Here is a 21,103-nt window from a genome sequence, read left to right as displayed (position 1 = left end):
CATAACAAACTGGCACACAAGATTGGTGATGTCATCTGGCGCCAAATCGGGTCATTTTCTCTCAAAGCCTGGAAAGTTTGACTTTGCTTTTTGAGCATGTGCGGGCCTTCCTGTGCTAGCTTCCCCTCATGCGAATCTCCTCAGTCTATATTTGTCCATTACAGCAAATAGTTGGATTTCATCTCACTCTCAGCATCACCATGAAATTTCAGGATGTCTATGGAGAAGAAATGGAAAAGCCCATTCAAAACATGAAAACAGTGTGGACACACAATGTCTATCCTAGATTTACATTCCCTTTCTCCGAAATGCCTCACATTTATGACTTATTGATGTACCCTATTGCTGGATTTTGTTTTTCCTGAATTTGTGCATTTACAAACATTTATAAATAAATGTACTGTTTGGAGCTAAGAGAATCTTTCATGATTTCATCTTCGGCCTTATATTTTCCTCATGCTTCCTTTGCATCATTTTCAAAACTTTCACTTACCAGCTTTATAGACAGTAGTAACACTTGCATCACATCATGGATAGAGAATACATCTCAACAATATTTGTATGCAATAGAATGGTTGCAAGAAGAATCCATGCTTCACATCAGTCTTGGTACCAGCTGTGGGGAGGAGCCCCACAGGTCCCCACCGTCGGGATGTGAGGTCAGCTGTGGCAGGCGATTCAGTAGTGTAGAGGAATGGAGTGCCCTGCGTCACTGTCACGTGATCGTAGGTGTAGAGAAGGTAGTACTGTGATGGATCCCGAGGAGCGGGGTGAGAGACACAGTTCTGGGGAACGCACAGTATACTCGCTGAGCTGGAGAGACACGTACCAGAGTAGGCCTCAGAGAGAGAGAAGCGCTGGTACGCCCCGAGGAGCGGGGAGTGCAAGACAGGAACTTCTGGAGGTCCGCAGCGGAGAGTGACCCGAGGGGTGGTGCTGCGCAGCAAGAAGACTCTGGCATGGTGACATAGGCCCACCTGCAGAGCAGGGAAGCACAGGTGAATCCCTGCAGTAGTGACAAAAGCAGCACCGAGGAGCGGGGCTGCGCATGATGGAATCTCTGGCAGAGAAACGAGAGCACTACCCCAAAGAGTGGGGGGGGGGGGGGGGGGTTGCGTAGAGTCACTGAAATAGCACTGAAGCGCTGCCCCGAGGAGCGGGGAAGTGCAGGCACTGTCTCTGCTGTAGCATGTAGGCATTGTCCCGAGGAGCAGGGAGAGTGCAGGTACAGTCTCTGTAGTGGAACGTAGGCGCTGCCCCGAGGAGCAGGGAAGAGCAGGTACAGTCTCTGTAGTGGACGTAGGCGCTGCCCCGAGGAGCAAGGAAGCGCATGTACTCACTCCAAGCTGAAGGTGGTTTCCAGAGGCGACCCTGGGGAGCAGGGAGGCTGGAAGGCAGGAGCTCTGGGAGGTGCAGGGCTAGCCTGAGCAGCGGGGGAAGCCAGGAGACAGAGTTTCGCACAGAGCATGGTAGGGCCCCTGAGGAGCGGATACCCGAGCAGAGTCCAGAGCAGGTAGAGCCGGTACTGGAACCATGATCTGAGAAGTCAGGAGCAGGTATCAGTAGCGATGGAACTCGTTGCCATGTCAGCTAGCAAGGGGCGAAGGCGGTGCTTAAGAATCCCGGCCTGGTGACGTCATCCGCCAGGGACACCCCTGAGGTTCCCGCCCTTGGGTCTTCAAAAGAGGGACTGGTGGCACAGGTGCCTAGGAAGGCCCGAAGCCGGAGTGTTTGGTGGCAGCGTCCCGGACGCCATGAGAGGTCCTGAGAACCCTGGAGGAATGCGGCAGCAGGGGCTGGCCTCAGCCTCGAGTAGGCCTGGAGATTAGAGCGGAGCAGTACATGAAGTGAGTTTCATCAGTCGCAGCCATCTGCGACTGATGGTCATAACACTCTAAAGGCGTTTGAACCATGGCTGAAAAACAAAATGTTACAGATACAAACAGACAAGTAGCCATATTCTACATAGACAGGGAGGAACAGATTTTTACCAGCTCTGTAAAGAGTCCATATAGTGATATGGAACTGGGCAACCAAATGAAAAAATACATATCTCAGCAATCGATCTTCCAGGGAAGAACAATATAATAGCCAACAGATTAAGCTGTCAATTACAACTGAGTTGTCTCTCAATGATCTCATACTGCAGGAAGTTTTTGAACTTGGAGCACACCAGGAATAGACCTATTTGCATGTCCATTCAAACATAAACTGCTATGCTGCTGTTCAAAAAGGCTTTGACAAGATGCAATAGCAAAGTTCATTTTCTAATTCTTTGGAATGAAAAGAAAGTATATGCTTTCCCACTGACTCAACTAATAAAGGAAACTATTCTAAAATGGAGACAGGACAAGGGAAAAATGATCCTGATAGCCCCCTGTTGGCCATGACAACATTGGTTTCTGTGATTAATCAGACTAGCAGCAGATACATGTTTAAAGTTACTAACAATTCTGAACCTAATAAAATACAATGGAACAGTCCTGCATCCAAATCTCCAATCTCTAGCATTAACTGCATGGATATTGAAAATAACATAATCAAACAATTTCATTTCCCGCAAAGAGTAAATGAGATGCTGCTAACATCCAGAAAATCTTCCACAAGGAAATCTATTGGGATGCTAGTAATCACTGAATGCCAACAGCCAGTAAGAGAAAAATCTTTATTATGAGTGAGATATCTTAGAAGTGTAGATTACCAAGCATTGTAGAGTAAATGCTCAGCTCAAAGTTCCTGAGAGTTAGTCAGTTAAATACATCACCTCTCCCAAACTTTCACACCAATGGGTTAATTTGTTTGGTACTATTATTTTATCTGGTAGCATTCTTGTAAGCCACATGATTTCTTGTAAGTTGAGCCCAGAAGGCAGAAAGAAAATTTAAAATGGACCTTTGACATACTTTAGCGTTCTGACTAACCCTTAATATACTTTAACGTTCCTGCATACTTGACTATTTCCAGAAGTCAAATCAGTTCCTTCTTATTATAGTGTTATTGTCTTTTCTGCTTTTTCACCTCCAATTGGTTTGTCTTCAGAGAACCCCCTCAAAGCACCATTAAAAGTCCTATAATTTCAAATGGAGAAGATTCACTATAAATAAGAACATCCAATACTTCTCTCATGGACTCTGGTCTAAAAACAAACTCCTTGAGAGTAAATTTGAGTGTAATTGCAGTTTATCACATCACAGTTGAGGGAAATCCAATTTCTCAGCAACCAATAGTAGCTAGATTTATAAAAAGTCTGTCCAACCTTAAACCTCTACTAAAGGAACCAGCACCTCAATGGGATTTAAATACTGTGTTGAATGGTTTATGAAGCCACCATATGAGCTAATGGCTACTACCAAATGAAGCTCCTGGCATGGAAAACTTTTTATTTTTGATAGCAGTCACATTAGCCATAAGAGTTAGTGAGTAGCAGACATTAGTAACCTATGTACCCAGTATACAGATATTCAATAACAAAGTACTACTTAGAACTTACCCAAAGTCCTTCCAAAAGTGGTATCACAATTCCACCTTAATCAACCAATTTTTTTTCCTAAGCCATAGGGCTTTGTGGGGAAACAGCCAAGAAATCGGTTCCAGCACTTCTTTTCAGGCTTAAGAAGCAGAGGAGCAGGTGTATTCTTCTCCAGCCCTCCCCTCCAGTCAGCCTACAGGTTAAGGGGAGGGGTGAGCACACAGAAGGGAACAGCCATTCTGATCCTTAATCTAGTCCCTCCCCTATTGTTTCCCCTCCCCTCCATCTCTCCTCTTGCAGGGAACATAAGGGGAAGTGATAATACTAAAGCAGAAACAAAGCAAAGACAAAAAAAAAGGGTTTCAGACTTGTGAGCAATAGTGTCAGTTGTTCAAGCTTCAACCCTGGCCTTGATAAATGGCACTACTGTTCACAGCTTTCAGACTTGTGCTAATTCAACCTCTTCTGTGTCTATTACCGAAGGCTTAATTTCTGGCAGAACAAACCAGATCCACATTCCACCACCTGTTTTCTGGGACCCAAGAAAGTGAAGCAGAGCTGGCAGTGTATATCGGTTCTGGCTGTCATGAGAGCACAAAATAGAGCCAGTAATTGCATGGAGGCAGTGGAGAAAGGATTGGGTGTGGTTGAGGGGGAAGAGTGAATGAGGAGTTGCTGCCTTCTTTTCATCCTCAAGCAGGCAAAGAGCAGGCCATGTTTTTGAATTCCAAGTCCCACACCCCTGTCCAAGGAGATTGAGGACAGCAGACCATGCACACAGTCTGTTCCTGCCCCCAAAGCAGAAGTGAGCCAACTGATTCTGGCTTGAAGAAGGCTGTACTTAACTGGCTGAGAAGGGGGAGGAGAAGAGTTGCTGAAGAGGGTGATTTTCCAGGAAAAAGCAGGGGGAGGAGGGTTGAGGATCACTAGGGATAGGGGGCTAAAGGGCTTTGGGGAGGAGAAACAAGATCAGTAAGGAATTTATGGGGGGGGCTAGGAATAGAGGATCAGGATCATCAGAGTAGAGAGGGGGAAGGGGTTAGAGAGAGAGCCCCATTCTCTCTATATGCCTTCTCTTCCTTACCCCAGTGAACCTGCATTTCCAAACCCCAGTCATCTTTTTTTAACCAGTGCTCATCGAGCTTGTGAAGAATGTTTGGCTGTGTGGGTGTTAGAGAGTTCACAACCAGCCATGGTCCCTCTGTTTCTTTGCACAGTTCATACCTAGACCTGGCACCACCCATCTCACCCCCTCCTCTCCACAGTTCCACTGCCTTTTTGTTTTCAAATTAAGACCTGCTAAGCCATAACTGCTGAGCAGGCATTGCATAACCTGGCCTGCGGAAGAGCCCTTTTGTCCTATTTGGACAGAACATAAACACTCAGGAGGTCAACACAATTGTTCGTATCCTATGATACAGCTAAAAAAAGGTTGTCAACAAACACATTATCAAGACCAATGACAGTATATTTCTCAGTGCTAAGCAACCATGGATTTAGAGTTACCATGCACAATAAAGGCGCATCAGATACAAGTAATGACCACGTCAATAGCACAATGTATAATAAAAGTAAAGTGTTAAATGTACAAATTTTTACAAAGAATGTACAGGTACCAATTATATTTCTCTAAAAGTAGCAACTCAGGTCTGCTGTGTTGGAGAAGCTGTGGGGTACATGCTTCATATGTTCATATGTGGTGGGATTATGCAGTAGTAGGCAAGTTCTGGTCAGAAGTATAGAAAGATATACAGTCAATAAGGCATGCATTTACTCTGCACAACTGTGTTTTTCTAGGGAGGTGGGATATTTGCAGACAATTCCTACCAGAACGAAGCAATTGGTTTTTCATTTACTCTCATTTCTGATAGAGAATGCCGCAGCTGGATTACTAGACAGGGGTTGTGACAGAAACTAGCTCTATGGAATGATTACCCATTTGCTTAGAGACAGATTGGATGGATATGAACAAGTATAGTGAATTTATTGAATTTGGCATGTCTTTATGTTGCTAATAACAATAAGGGTTAGAGATATCTTTAAACTACCATTTTCAACTTATTTCACCTAAGTTTGTATCATAATTAATTTTGGTTTTTGTGCATCTTGAAAATAGTTTGGGGAAAAAAAACACATCTTTAAAGAGAGAGCATCCAATCCAAATGAACAACAGTACCTTATTGTCAGGTGCATCCAGCTATAGCAGTTGCCACGAACCTCAATATCTGAAAAAGAATGTTAGGCACTCCAATCATTCTAACAATCTTTATTTAATTTTTTAGAGTACTTAGCTTATTCTTTAAAATTGCTAGGCCATGAAAAATCAGTCATCTGAAGTTCTTCATCCCATTTAGAATGGATGTTTCCTTATCACCCTGCTACACCAGTCCAGACTAGTGGTTTGTTCTCCCACTATTTCTTGAGTCCCGAAGATGAGCCCAGAGATGACACTAATATTTCAGTGAAACAGTTCTCAGGTAATCCTGCATCATGCCAGAACCAGTTGCCTCATTCCAAGCCCAGCGGCATCAGGCACACACTGTGAAAATGATTCTGTCTCCAGAAGAACCCAAAACAAATTAATTTATCTAGTAAACTTGGGAGACCCTGAAGAATGACCCAACAAAACTGAGTTTCACCGGAAATTCCCCCTACAAACCAGGCCCCAGAGAGGTAATAGGGCAAAACCCCAAAGGGGACTCGAACTGGAGTCAGCCTCTGGGACTCAGGACCCAGTATCCTGACCTCCAGACCAGCTGGGATCCTGAAGCAAGCAGAGATAGCAAAAACACCTGCTTCAAATAGGCCATGAGGGCACACTCCTAAGCATCAAGAATTGGCTCAGGCTCAGTCAGAGGTTTGTGTAGGAACAGGAAGTTGTCACAGCAACCTGAAGCTCATTCACCATCTTGCTCACTTTCTACATACAGAATCTTGACTGCCCAAATTCTTTAAGTTCCTTATTCCTAATCTTCAATCTATCTATCAATTCTAGCCTTTATTAGTTCTACTTCTGCTAGTGACCCTGGCTCTGGTTCCTGGCCTGCAGTTCCACCTTGTTTGTAGCCCCTATTCCAACTCTGCAACTTATTCACTAACCCCAATTTAGATCCAGAGCACTAATCTGAAACCAGTACCTGATCCAGTCTTGTAACTTCTTGCTGATTTCAGTTGGCCTACAGCCACTGTTTCCTGAAAGTTCCAGGCAAAGTCCCTGTCTACCAAGTATGACTTCCAAATTTTGGACTTTCCCTTACCTGCACTGGGCTCCGCTGAGCTCTGTAAGTACTTAAAAGGCTGACAGCTATAGATTGAGGTTTGGGAAATCTTACCAAATTCCCCCTTTGTACTAGGAATACAGCAAAGGAAGCTCTTCCTCTTACAGGCCAATGCAGTTAATCATGTTCTTTTACAGGAAAGGGGTCCATTTTGGATTTTTACTCCAATTACTTCTTGATGCCCAGTAAAACAGGGGGATACTATCCCAGCCTAGACTAAGGAACCTGATCAAATTTCTAGCCAAAGAAAAATTCAAGATGATTTTCCTGGGCACCATGATTCTCTTGTTGGACAAAGGAGACTAGCTATGCTCTCTGGACCTAAAGGATGCATCCAGGTCATAGGAAGTAGCTCAGATTTCTCATAGGCACCCATCTCCAGTATTGCATATTGCCATTTGCCCAGTCAGCAGCCCCTCGTTTCTTCATGAAATGTCTAGCAGTTGTTACAGCATATCTGTACAAACTGGAGAACTTTGTGTTTCCCTACTTGGCCAACTGGCTGAGCAAGAGTAACTATATTTATTTTTAAAATCTTGTATACTGCAGTCTACAGATTTACCTTTCAGGCAGGGGCAAACAAATCAATGTGCATTGCCATTAAGAATTTGAGCTTGCTAGAGTTTATCCTAATTGTTATGCATTATTAATGCATGTGCATCATATGTTTTATTTTGATGTCGACATCATTGTTTTGTAGCAATTGAATTATGTATGTTTTATGTTTTGTACATCATCTAGGGCTTGGCATATAGGCAATTAACAAATTTTAATAAAAATATGAAACACATATCTCAAAAAGTAAGAGAAGGATACGCCAAACTTATGATTCTTAGAAGACTAAAACCACTACTAACGCCTACCAACTTCCGCTCAGTATTACAAGCCTTAATTTTTTCCAGTACTGACTACTGTAATGCCCTCCTACTGGGCCTACCATACACCACAATAAGACCACTACAGATACTACAAAACACAGCTGCAAGAATTTTAACTGGTAAAAGTAAAAGAGAACATATCACCGAAACTTTAATAGAACTACACTGCTTACCCATTGAACAAAGAATACAATACAAGACTTTATGCACCATATATAAATTAATACACGATGAAAAAGCAGAGTGGCTAAACACAGCCCTCCGCATACATACCCCCCACAGAAACCTGAGATCAGCAAACAAAGCACTGCTAACTATTCCCTCAGTTAAGACGGCCAGACTAACTCAAGTAAGGGATAGGGCCCTATCCCTAGCAGGACCCCCAATAAGGAATATGCCTTTAGAAATCAGATTGCAAAGAAACATCAAAACCTTCAGAAAAAGTTTAAAAACACAGCTATTTAAACAAGCATACCACAAAGAGAATTGAGAGGAGAACCCAGGGAAATGTTGGTAGCAGTCAGTCAAACTCCCACACACACACACTTTTTTTTCTTAATGCGTGTGTTTCTCTTTTTTATATTCTAATTCCTTTCCTTTTTTATTTTTTAAACAACAAAGAACTAGAGTGTAGTACTTTATCTTATAGCTGAGACAGAGAAAACTGGACATGACTTATAACACCCACCAAATAATATTTATTATGAAACTGTTACAGTATTTTGATGGCACCTGTTTGTTAGAATTCTAGACACTTTATACAACATATAGTTATGTGCCCTATTGTGAACCGTTGTGATGGCACCCGCTTAATGACGGTATAGAAAAGATTTTAAGTAAAATAAAATAAATAAACATAAGTTTAACTTTCACTGTAATTGGAATTCAAAGGGGCTCTGCAAGGTATGACTCTGGCAAAAGTATTTCTCTTGGCAAACAGAGTAATTATGTTGACTTACAAAGTGTTGGGAGTCATGCAAAGTCAGCAGACATTAGCCAGGAACATGTTGAGGATGTTGGGCCATTTGGCATCAATAGTTCATGTCACACCCTTGCTTGTGTCTCATATAGAGACATACCAATGGACCCTGAAATCCCAAAAGAATCAGGTCACATAGGACTAAATGAGTGCATCTCTTATCACCAGTCGGCTCAGAAACTCTTTCTTGGTGGCTAGACAACATCAATCTGACCTGAGACTTATGATTTCTAATTCTTCTGCAATAATGATCAAATAGCAAAGTGGAAAAAACTACATTTTTTCCCCATAAGTTCACATAAGTGGCAAGCCTTATGCCACTTGATTCCTGATGTGACAGTGGTTTTGGCCAGTCTGTCCTTCAGGGTCTCTTTTATGGTTAGAATATAACCCCGTCCTCTATAGTTGTTTTTAAAGGAGAATACTGGAAAGGGGCTTTGCCCCACAAAAATATATTGTCTCACCCATTGTCAATTTGGTTATCCTATTTTATGTTGGAAAGCAACCCTTAGCTAGGAATTCCCTCTTGTGTATATGGTGTTTCTGATCATGCTGCTTATTGATGGAGGAAACTAAGTTGCTTATCTGTAACTGGTGCTCTCCATAGATAACAGGGTAGCCCGACACACATTCCCTCCCAGTCCCCCCTTGCCTTTAGGAGTTGGTTTAGATTAGATACAATGCTGAGGGAGCTCACATGACAGTAGCTGCACAGAAATATTAATACATGCTCAGAAAAGCCATCTGGACCTTTCTGAGCTTTGCTGAGTTGGTACCATTGCATGATGTCATTCACTTGTGCGATTCATTCTGCTTTCTACGGAGAACACACTAAGCAACTTAGTTTTCTATTCACAAAATACAATGATAAATCTTAAGAACAATAAATTAATAAGTTTGATATTGCTTTAGATGACTACCTTCTGTATCTCTAACAAGCTAATCTTGGAGTGTTTTCAAGCTACTCCAAAGCCACTATACTGAGTTTTCATATATGAAGTATTATTAGAAGTATTATTCGCTATATTAATGCTGATTTGGATCAGAAAGTGCTAAAATTTGACATTTCACTTCAAGTTTAAAAAACATGAACTGGTTACAACATCGCACACCATTTTGTAGGAATTTATTACTGGCCAATCCCATGCATTGTGCGAACACAGCAAAAATTTTATGTGCATTAACTGGATTCAGCAAAGTGTGCTCAGACATAGAACTCCATTACTTTTTACAACTGTTACCTTACCATTTCCTTTACCTGTTAAAGTTCAGAGTGTACACAGCAATGGACTACAGTGACAGTCTATGGACTGTGTACATGACGAGTCTTCAAACATCAAGTTTTCTGTGATCTGCACGGTGACTCTAGTAGATAGTGCTGAAAATCATGCCTAATATTTTGTTCATATTTGTAGATATCCAAACTTGAAAAAGATCTTCAAAGAGAGAAGGCAAATTCAAGAGAAGAGATAAAAAAGATGGAAGAGAAACTCTGTGTAGCTTGTGAAGATGCAGATTTAAAAAGTCAGCAAGTCCTTCAGCTTACTAGTGCTCTCAAGTAAGTTTATCAGTCTCTTTTATAGACATAGACACTATTGGGATGAGGTAGTTTCCTGAGAACTTTAGCTGTGTATAAGTCAAAGTACTTTTTAACTAAGACTATGTATTATTACAAATCCATTTGAATTGCTTTTTTTTTTGCATAAAGTTTTTATTAAGTTTCAACAATAAATACAATAGACACGTCTTTTACAAATCAATGAACGCCAATATACCCACACCCTCCACTCCCAACCCTGGTATTAAACATACAGATAAAAGGTAATATACTGGCATTCACTAGCCGCATAGGCAGAACGGCACTTATAAAAAGAAAAATGAAGAATATGGTAATGAACAGATTATGCCATATCGAAAAACAGCTCTTCAGGTCTTACATATACGTCCAATAATAACAGAGCAAACAGGATCCAGCAGTGACTCTGTAAAAGGAGTCCAAATTTAAGAGAAACGGTGTATATAAGACACCGCTTTCACCGGAATGGAGTGAGATTCCAAACATAACTCAATTCATTTGTTGTGCCACTAGGCAACTTTTATAAAGAAATATAATCCCAGATTTACCCAGTTGCACATTTTCCAGTTCCATCCCCAACAAACAGATTTTTGCTGAGCAAACTATCAAAGTTCCCCACCATTGTCCAACAGCTTCAAAAATACCCTCCCAAAACAACTGAATTTGAGGACACTCCCCACAGCCCGGGACACAAAGTAGCTGCTGTATGGCCACATTTTAAGACAATTACCATCCTTAAAGGCACAAATCGATGAGTAAATCATTCTATGCATAATTCTAAATTGTAACTCTCGAAGCAGAACCCCCTTCAGAATTTCAATATAAAGCATTAATTAACACATACAAAAATATCATCATCATCAATTTCAGGCCGAAGGTCTGTGCTCCAGACACTAGCTAAAGAGGTTAGGAACTCATAAGATTCAAAAGAGTGTAAAAATGTGTACAATCCTGACAAAGTATGTTTTCTTCGAGAACACAAAAGGTAAAACCTTTGAAAAGCCTCCGAAGTATACTAACATTTATTTTAAAACTGAGTTCTTATTTGCAAGATGATGCTATCATAACATCTACCTTATAAATGGGCTCTGACCGACGGCCCGCAAATGCGCAGTAGAGAGCAGCTCTACCGCGCATGTGCGGGCCAGCACGTTGGTCAGAGCCGTGCGTGCCCGAAACAAAAAACATGGCGGTGGGGCCGCAGGAGCGGCGGCGGCCGCGAAGCAGGAGCGGGAGGAGGAGCAGAGGCGCCGCACGCGAGTCGCGAGTGACACCCCCCCCCCCCCCCGGAGATCTGTCGGCAGGGGAAGCAGCACCGCGAGCGGAAAGCAGCAGCACCGTGCGCGAGTGACACCCCCCCCCCCCCCCGAGATCTGCCGGCAGGAGAAGCAGCGCCGCGCGCGGGGGAGTGACACCCCCCCCCCCCTCCGAGATCTGCCGGCAGGAGCGGGAGGAGAAGGTGGTGAGAGGGAAGGTGAGAGAGAGAGAGAGGGAGGGAGGTGTGAGAGAGAGGGAGGTGAGAGAGGGGGAGGGAGAGAGGGGGTGAGAGGGGGAGGGAGAGAGGAGGTGAGAGGGGGATGAGAGGAGGGGGAGGGGTGTGAGAGGGAGGGGGGTGAGAGTGAGGGAGGAGGGAGAATGAGGGGGAAGGAGTGGGAAGGAAACGGACCGAGCCCGTTGTTACGGGCTTAACGGCTAGTTATATATAATTGAAATAAGTGTGACTTGCTTCTCTGATACTGGCAGTCAAGTTTTACATTGCACTAAGGTTGAAGTGGATTGTGATTTCCTATTCATTTATACTGGGCAAAAAAATGCCAGACTTCCTTATCCTGTGAAAGGGATTCATTTGGTATTTTCTGGTCCATGTGATAGTCACAAATTACCGTATGAATACTGACACTCCTTTTCCTAGCACCCAGACAGATGGATTCAGGGTTAGTGGGTTATGCACTTCTACCAGCAGATGGAGACAGAGCAAAGCTGACATCACAGTATATATACTCCTGCAATAACATCAGCCTGCCAGTATTCTCCGATCTCCAGTAGATGGTGGACATGCATCTCCCTCCTGAGGATGCTTCAGATTTTAGAAGGAGAACATAAAAGGAAAATTAATCACCCCGCTCTCCTGCAGTGATACAAAATGGTCCTTCCTCACCAGTTGAGAATTCCTGAAGTGATTTCTGTGGTCCCTCAGACAAGTGCCTTAGTCCGATAGCTGTTTTTTTTTTCAGCCAGCATAGACTTAGCTGTTTGTAAGTTGAAAGGCAACGGGTGTGGCAGTGTCGGCATATGCCCTCTCCCCCTGCAGCCAGGGACCGTCTCTGTACTCATCCGAGAAGGGCTGAGCTCAGGTAAGTTTAAAAAAAAAAAAAAAAAGATTCAGAGAAGGACGGTTTTGTTAGGGTTTCCTCCTTCCCCGGTCTCTGTGCTTGGCAAGCTGTTCTGATGTTTGTCCTGCCCCAAGGGAGGTTCAGGGATGCGAGCAGCCTCTATCGGCTAGGCTCCACTCGGAGACTTTTTTATTGCGTGCTGTGTGGTAGGCCATGGAGGTGTTTTTGCCTTCGCTTTTGGCTGCCTTCTACAGGACCGTCAATTCGGTCTGTGCATCTGGCTGTGTCCAGGTTGGGCATCCAGTTTTTTGGACACTTAGGCGTTGGTTTGAGTACCTTGGTTATTGGCATCCAGGTTGTATGTGCATTTACCTGTGTGCACAGGTTAGGCGCGTTAGGCGCATTGGTTGTGTGTTTAAGTTTGGGATTCCTAGCCTTACGGCACCTAGTTTTGGGATGCCCAAATTTTGGGTGCATAATAAAAAATAATAATAATGGAGCTTCTAGCTAAGAAACCTAAGCACCTTTCCCTGGGCGCTGCCTGTCCTATTCGAGCATCTCAGCCTCAAGTGCCCTCTAACTTGTGCCAGACTGTTTGAAGGCTCAGGGAGAATTATCGTCCTCTAATTTTACTAAGCCTGGTTCTTCCCAGTCTGATGAGCGTCTCTGTAAAGATGTGACAGGAGGGACACCCGATATTGGAGCCCCTTTAACTGGTTCATCAGCGGGGAAAGGTAGCTCAGTGGGCACAGCACAGGTGCCTCCTGGTTTTGGCATGGATCCTTCTACCTTTTTTTGGGTGGAATTTTTTTAAAAGATTGTAATCTTTTCTTCAGGCGCAGTCCTCAGCCCAGTCCAATCCTGCCAGGGCAGAGCCGCAGCCCGGTACTGCTGTTAAGCGCCGAAGCATACCTAGATCAGCAGTAGGCCTTCCCGATAAGAATCTGAATGGCACGAATGACTAGGCCAATCCTAACTCCCTGAAGGATGGGGAAATTCCTTCAGGACTAGAACCATATAGGACAATGTTGCAGTTCTTTCATAGAGATGAGCTGCTGGCTCTGATTTTCCAGACTTTGAAAATGCTGGGAGTACCTGGGGCGGATTCCAATTCTGGACCAAAATAAAATCCCATTTTGGTTTCCTTGCGTAAAGCCTCTTGTTTTTTCCCTGTGATGGAGGCCATTCAAGAATTGATTGATCTTGAGTGGGACATCCTGGAGGCTAATTTCAAAGGGGGTCGAGTGTTGGAAGGCCTCTACCCTTTGGATCCAATGGTGAGAGAGAGGGTCTGTATTTTCTGAAGGTGGATGCGCTGGTCTGTGCAGTCTCCAAGTGGATTACTATCCCCGTGGAGGGAGAAGCAGCCTTGAAAGATATACATGATAGAAGGATTGAGACCATCCTTAAACAAGCATTTGAAGCAGTGGCAATGACTTTGCAGATAGCTTCTTGTTGTTCCCTGGTGGATTGCTCTTGTTTATTTCTCTTTAGAAGATCATGACTCTGGAGTGAATTCCAGGACAGTGATGGAACCAGCAGCTGCCTTTTTGGCAGATGCAGGCTGCAATTTGGTCCACAATTTGGTGGCTTTGATAATAGTGGCCAGGCTTCAGTTATGGCTGAAAAATTGGTTGGCCAATTCGACCTCTAAAGCTAACCTTACAAAATTGCCCTTTACAGGATTGCTCTTGTTTTGGAAATGAGTTGGAGAAACCGGCCAATAAGTGGGGCAAATCACTGGTTCCTTGGTTGCCAGAAGATAAGAAGCAGACGCAGTGCTCCTTTAGCATGAGAGGTCGTGCTACAGGATCCAAACGTTTTCGACCCTATAGAGGACTCAGCCTTTCGGTAGCTCTCAGTCCTTTTGTCCCAGACAGCCCAGACGGAACGTGGACTCGGTTAGTGGAACCTCCCGAGCCTCCCAATGAAGGTGTACCGACCTACCCCGGGAACAGGAGACAGAGGGACGCCTTTCTCTTTTTTTTAAATCAGAGTTGGGTCAAATTCACAATGGATCAGTGGGTCCTGGAAGTAATTTGAAAAGGATATACACTGGAGTTTCGCAGTGTTCCTCGGGACATATTCTTGGTGTCTCCCTGCCACTCCCCACAAAAAAAACAGGTGGTGGAGTGTACGTTATCAAGGCTCCTCAGTCTGAGGGTTGTGGTTCCAATGACCACATTTCAAGAAAATACATTTCGATATTCCTTCTATTTCATTATGCCCAAGAAGGAGGGCTCCTTTCGTCCTATCCTGGATCTCAAAGGGTTTAACAGTCTTTTGCGGGTGACTCATTTTTGCATGAAAACATTCCGCTCCATGATAATGGCTGTACAGTCAGGGGAATTTTTGACCTTCCTGGATCTATCCAAGGTATATCTACATATTCCCATCTGACTAGAGCACCAATGTTTTCTACAATTGGCGGTTTTGGGACACATTATCAGTTTTGGGTGCTGCCTTTTGGCCTGGCCACCGCTCCCAGAACCTTTTCCAAGGTAATGGTGGTGGTTGCGGCAGAGTTGAGAAAGGATGGGATCCTAGTACACCTGTATCTGGACAATTGGCTGATTCATACCAAGGCTGGAAGAGAGCTGTCTGTGACCCGCAAGGTGATCTCCCTGTTGAAGGAACTCAGCTGGATGGTGAACCTGGCCAAGAAAGGTCTTCAGCCTGTTCAGTCGCTGAAGTATCTGAGTTCGATTCGACACAACATAGGACAAGGATATTCTGCCGGAAATTTGTATTCAGAAGTTGATGACACAGCTGCGACTGTTGATGGACACACTTCATCCGACTGTGTGGTCATATCTACAAGTGTTTGGTTTAATGGTGGCAGTCCTGGAAGTGGTGCTGTGGGCAAGGGTGCATATGCATCCTCTCCAATGTTCCCTGCTGACTCGGAGGAATCCACAGTCTCAGGATTACGCGATTCAGCTCCACCTGCCAATGGAAGTCTCCTCCCTACTGCAGTGGTGGCTACTAATGGATCATCTAAGGAAGGGAGTTTCCCTAACTTCACCAGACTGGCTAGTACTCACGACATACAAGCCTCCACATTTGGGGAGCTCACTGTCAGGAACTGACAGCGCATGGGCACTGGAGTGCAGAAGAGTCTCTCTGTAATATCAATCGACTGGAGGCCAGGGCAGTCCAGTTGGCATGTTTGCAGTTCAAAGGCAGACTGCAGGGTCTAGCGCTCCAGATAATATCAGACAATGCGACGACAGTGGCTTATATCAGTCAGCAGGGATGAACCAAGAGCCAGCAAGTGTTGTAGAAGACAAATCAACTTATGGAATGGGCGGAAGTGCATCTTTAGATGATCTCAGCCTCACACATAGCAGAAAAAGACAATGTGAGAGTGGGTATTGTCAGACAAGGCATTTCAGCTAATTGTAGATTACTGGGTTCTTCCATTTCAAGACCTGCAGCTCCCACCTCCACCACGATTTGATGCTACAACTCCTCCTCGAATGTTGCAGATGCTAACACTGACTGGGAAGAAAGAGGGGTGGCCAGTCTTCCTCGGATCCATGAGGGGGATTGGCTGGTGACTTCTCGCAATGCGAAGGTTCCTCGATTCTTCAGTCGCAGGAGAGATCTGAAATCATTGTTCATCGATGTTCTCCTGCAGGCATGGCCAGAAGACAATTTGATGTCTGTCTTTCCTTCATGGCTCATGCTGGGCAGAGTGAATCGGAGGGTCGAGTGTCACCAAGGGATGGTATTTCTCATGGCATCAGATTGGTTCAGGAGATCATGGTATGCAGATCTGCAACAGCTCCTGGTGGACTCCTCTCTCCAACTGCCAGAGCACAGGAATCTGTTGCGGCAAGGACCTGTTCTTCACAAAGATCTGACTCAATTTTATCTTATGGTATGGCCCTTGAGAGGGCTTGCTTGCTGAAGTATGGATAATCTTCTGCAGTAATTTCCAAATTCTACGAGCAAGAAAGTTCTCCACTTCCTTAGCATATATGCAGGTTTGGAAAGTGTTTGAGGCTTGGTGTGAAGATCGAGGAGTGCTTCCTCGTTCAGTTAAGATCCCACTCATTTTGGAATTTTTGCAGGATGGATTGAATAAAAGGTTGGCCCTTAATTCCTTGAAGGTACAAGTAGCGGCTCTTGCTTGTTTCAGGAGTCAGGTAATTGGTGAATCCTTATCGACTCATCCAGATGTGGCCCGCTTATTGAGAGGAGTGAAGTATCTTTTTCCTACCTTGCTGTTACCAGTACCTGCCAAGTTTGTATCCCAGATTGACGGTATATAAATAAACAATAATAATAATACCTTTGTGGAGTCTTAATCTGGTTCTGGATTTCTTGGCGGCCCTATGTTTCGTCCAATGCGTAGCTTTACTTTATGGTTACTGACCTTGGAAACGGTGTTATGTTGTGTGTGTCGAGTTTTCGAGCTGCAGGCATTGTCTTGCCGGGAGCTGTTCCTTCAGGTGACTCCAGGGGCATTACAGTTGCATACTGTTCCTTCCTTTTTGCCAAAAGTGGTCTCAGATTTTCACTTGAATCAGTCCGTTTCCCTGCCGCCTCTGGATAGGGAAAGAGATGCAGAGGAATATCGCCTGCTGCAGCACTTGGATGTCAAGAGACATGTTGTGAAGTATTTGAGTTTGCTAAACCTTTTCGAAAGACAGATCGCTTGTTTGTCCTTCATGGTGGAGGTAAACAGGGCAAGCCCGCTTCACGGGCTAAGATAGTTCACTGGATTAAGGAGGTGGTCATGGCCACGTATGTGGCTGCTAAAAAAACCGTTGCCTACTCAGGTTAGAGTTCATTCCACTAGGGCTCAGGCAGTGTCATGGGCGGAGGTTAGACTGTTGTCCCCATGGTCCTCCTTACACACCTTTTCCAGGTATTATCATCTGGATGTGCAGGCCAAGGAGGTCACAGCCTTTGCACGTGTGGTTTTGACTGGACTGCGGGAGTAGCTTAGGTACATTCCACTGGTCCTGAATCCATCTGTCTGGGTGCTAGGAAAGGATAAATTATTGCTTAACTGATAATTTGATTTTCCTTAATCCAGACAGATGGATTCAGCTTCTCGCCCTTGGCTGTCGAATGGCTGTGTTATGGTCCTCCTGAATGACTTCGTGTTCCAGGGTTTACTGGTAAGTATTAATCCAGTCCCTAGACTAGTATTAATATATTCTCTGAGTTCAGCGTTTCCTGTTGGCTTATTGAAATGATTGTTTTTAATAAAGTTTTTTGCTAGTCTGCCACAGTTGCATTTGAAGAGAAAACTGGCAGACTGATGTCACTGCAGGAGTATATATACTGTGATGTCAGCTTTGCTCCATCTCCATCTGCTAGTAGAGGTGCATAACCCACTGATCCTGAATCCATCTGTTTGGATTAAGGAAAATCAAATTATCAGGTAAGTAGTAATTTCTCCTTTGTGCAGGTAGGTGCTACCAAGATGAAAAAAATGGCAAGAGATGCACCCTGTTGGTAAAACCTACTTGCACATAAAGCACATGGTGCAAAAATGTGATTTAAGGCACTCTCCTCGATCTCAGAAAATGCGGTGTAATACCCTATTCTCCGAAGACAAGCAGGATTGTAGTCCTCACACATGAGTCCTCACACATGGGGTGACATCATCAGATGGAGCCCAATATGGAAAACCTATATCAAACTTTCTAGAAACTTTGACTAGGCACACTGAGCATGCCCTATACCACACTTCCATGCGGGGTCCCTCTTCAGGCCCTTTTTTCAGCAGAACTGTAAGCCTCGTGGTTTTATTAAGCTCTAAAAATCTTGGCTTTTGCCTTGTGGAAAACTTCAGTTTTTTTGCGTTTTTTCACGATCTTTTTCTTCGAGTGTGTCGCCGGATTCCTCTCAGTGCCTGCCTGGTCAGTTCCCCCGATGATGGTTGTGCCTTGGTGCCCGCCAGCCCTTGCTGCCCGCTGCCATAATTCCATCCTTCTACCATTTTGTTTTGCCCAGTCATGGCCACGTCTGGTTTCTGCCGATGCCCCCAGTGCCCCAGGATCATGTTGATCAGTGCTCCTCATGTTTACATCTTCTGTCTGAGGGCATCGCATGACGTCTGGGGTTGCTGCTTGTGTGCCAAGATGACACCGAAGGGGCGACAACTTTGACTCGACAAGATGGATCAGCAATTCAAGTCGAAGAAGTCCGAGCCATTGACATTGAAGGATCTCGGAGTCGCACCGATGGACACTATGCCATTGACATTCGCAGGACCATTGGTTTCGTTAAGGTAGCCGGTGGATAGGGGTGCCAGAGACCGACCGCTGTCTGTCTCCTCTGGTTCGACATCCTTGACCTCGGCACTGGGGAAGGACCAGGCTGAGCATCAAGGGAAGCCTAAGAAGCATTGGCACCAGTCCTGGTTGATGCATGGTGCCGGGCACAGCGATGCACCAGCTTTTGCCACGCTACCCCCGAAGCAACTTCATGGCGAGGAGCGTTCATCCTCCATTGATAACTGGGGTCCTTGAAGGTCTCCACTGGTCCTGGTGCCAGTTGCCGATCCCCCTCACGGATCCGAGGAAGATTTGGCCACCCCTCTTTCCTCCAAGTCAGTGTTAGCATCGGCAACATTCGAGGAGCTGTAGCATCAAATCGTGGTGGAGGTGGGAGCTGCAGGGCTTCAGTTCTATGGCTCCGACGACAGAGCCGGTGCCGCCCATCCTTATACCACTTCTGGAGAAGCACAATGTGCTCAATGGTGCAATACTGACCCAGCTGATATCGGTTCCCAGGATGGCATTGGCGGGGCACCGAGGTCTCCCCCTACCAATATGGTGGTCGTCGCCGGTTCATCCAAGGAGGAAGCTCCGCCAAGGCCAGCGGAGATGCTGAGGCTGATTTTCCCCAATCTAGTTCCATCGGTGTCTTCACCTCTGGACAAAGGCCAAGTACCCAGGGCCCCATCTCCTGTGGCATACAATGAGGATGAGGGTCCCTATGACCCATGGGGAATGATCAGATGGAGGACTTGGATGGTGTCCTCCAGATGAGCGAAGGAAGTCTCTGCCTGAAGACTTCTTTCGCAGGGTTTGTGAGGGTGGTGGCAGAGACCATCCCATTCCAGCTTTTGACAGAGGAGGATGCTAGGCACAAAATGCTTGAGATCCTTCAGTTTATGGAGTCTCTTAAAGAGATTGTGGTGGTCCCGGTGCACTTGATCCTTAAGGAGTTCCTGCTGAGGATTTGGGAACATTCCCTCACAGTGCCTCCCATTAACAAGAAGGTGGCCAGGGTTTACATTGTTCAGAAGGCTGCCAGATTTGAAAAGCGTCAGCTGCGTCACCAGTCAGTGGTGGTCGAATCTGTCCTCAAGAGGGCCAAGCGCTCTGACCCATTCCACAGCACCCCTGGGGAAGGACCATAGAGCAGTGGACACTCTTGGGAGGAAGGTGGTCCAAGGCGCCATGCTTATTGCCCACTTCACTGCTTACCAGCTCTACATGGGCTAGAACTCGCGGGACATTTGGAAGCAGGTGCAGGAGATGGCTGAGCAGCTGCCTCAACAGCAGCAAGACACCCTTATGTTGCTGGTGCACAAGGGTCTTGAGTGCGGAAAACACGAGGTCCATGCAATCTACATTGTTTTCAAAATGGCATTAAGGGTCTCTGTAGTGGAATCGGTGCCCACAGAATGGCATGGCTGCGGGCCTCAGATCTCTGACCAGAGGTACAGGAACGACCCTTGAAGCTTCACGAGGAAAGAGGGACTATGATCCTCATAGCCCTTAATTATCGGAAACCGGTCTGATTTCCACTACTATGGGAGTTGTCTATCCAGAAACAGATCAGTCTGGGGGCTTCCCCAGATCTCATCACACAAGATCAGCACAGGCTGTAGCATCCCAACCTCCGGGCCCTGTCGCTCACAGCCTGGATGTTGAATGGTTAATTCTGCAGCTGCTTGATCTTTTGAGGATGTGTCTTGGGTCCTGGTGTATTTTAGAAAGCCTTCCACTAGAAAGTCCTATGGACTGAAGTGGAGGAGGTTTTCCATGTGGTGTGAACAGAAGGCCCTAGATCAGTTTTCCTGCCCCACACAAAAACTGCTTGATTACTTTCCACACCTTTCAGAGGCTAGCTTAAAACCAACTCTGTCAGAGTTCATCTTAGTTCAGTTGGCACATACCACCACAATGTAGATGGTATGCCTATCTCTACAGCTTATAGCTGTATGATTCAGGCAGGGCCTGCTTCAATTGAAGCCTCCCCTAAGGCCTCCCACTGTGTCTTGGGACCTCAACGTGGTGTTAGCTCAGTTGATGAAAGTTCCTTTTGAGCAGCTGTGCACCTGTGACTTGAAGTACCTGACCTGGAAGGTCATATTTTTGGTGGCAGTCACTTCAGCACACAGGATTCAACAAGCTCCAGGCCTTAGTGACTTATCCACTTTACACTGTTTTGTCATGACATGGTGGTCTTGCATATGCACCCTAAATTCCTGCCTAAGGTGGTGACTGATTTCCATCTTAACCAGTCAACTGTCCTGCTAATTTTCTTTCCCAGGCCCCATTTGCACCAAGATGAATGAGCACTGCACAGTTTGGACTGCAAGCAAGCATTAGCCTTC

General features: G+C 45.2%; 1 protein-coding gene across 7 annotated transcripts in view; it reads left to right on the top strand.

The window, feature by feature from the left end:
- Positions 1–21,103, top strand: part of CCDC18 (coiled-coil domain containing 18) — a 259,561-nt gene that overhangs the window by 117,906 nt on the left and 120,552 nt on the right. For all 7 annotated transcript variants that reach the window (XM_029618296.1, XM_029618291.1, XM_029618292.1 and 4 more), the window contains one exon: positions 10,020–10,162. In XM_029618296.1, coding sequence (XP_029474156.1) covers positions 10,020–10,162 — 143 coding nt within the window. The remainder of the gene's footprint in view (positions 1–10,019; positions 10,163–21,103) is intronic.

This window comes from Rhinatrema bivittatum, chromosome 10 (assembly GCF_901001135.1).
Source record: "Rhinatrema bivittatum chromosome 10, aRhiBiv1.1, whole genome shotgun sequence".
Classification (NCBI taxonomy): domain Eukaryota; kingdom Metazoa; phylum Chordata; class Amphibia; order Gymnophiona; family Rhinatrematidae; genus Rhinatrema; species Rhinatrema bivittatum.
This window is presented reverse-complemented; position numbering and strand designations above follow the sequence as displayed.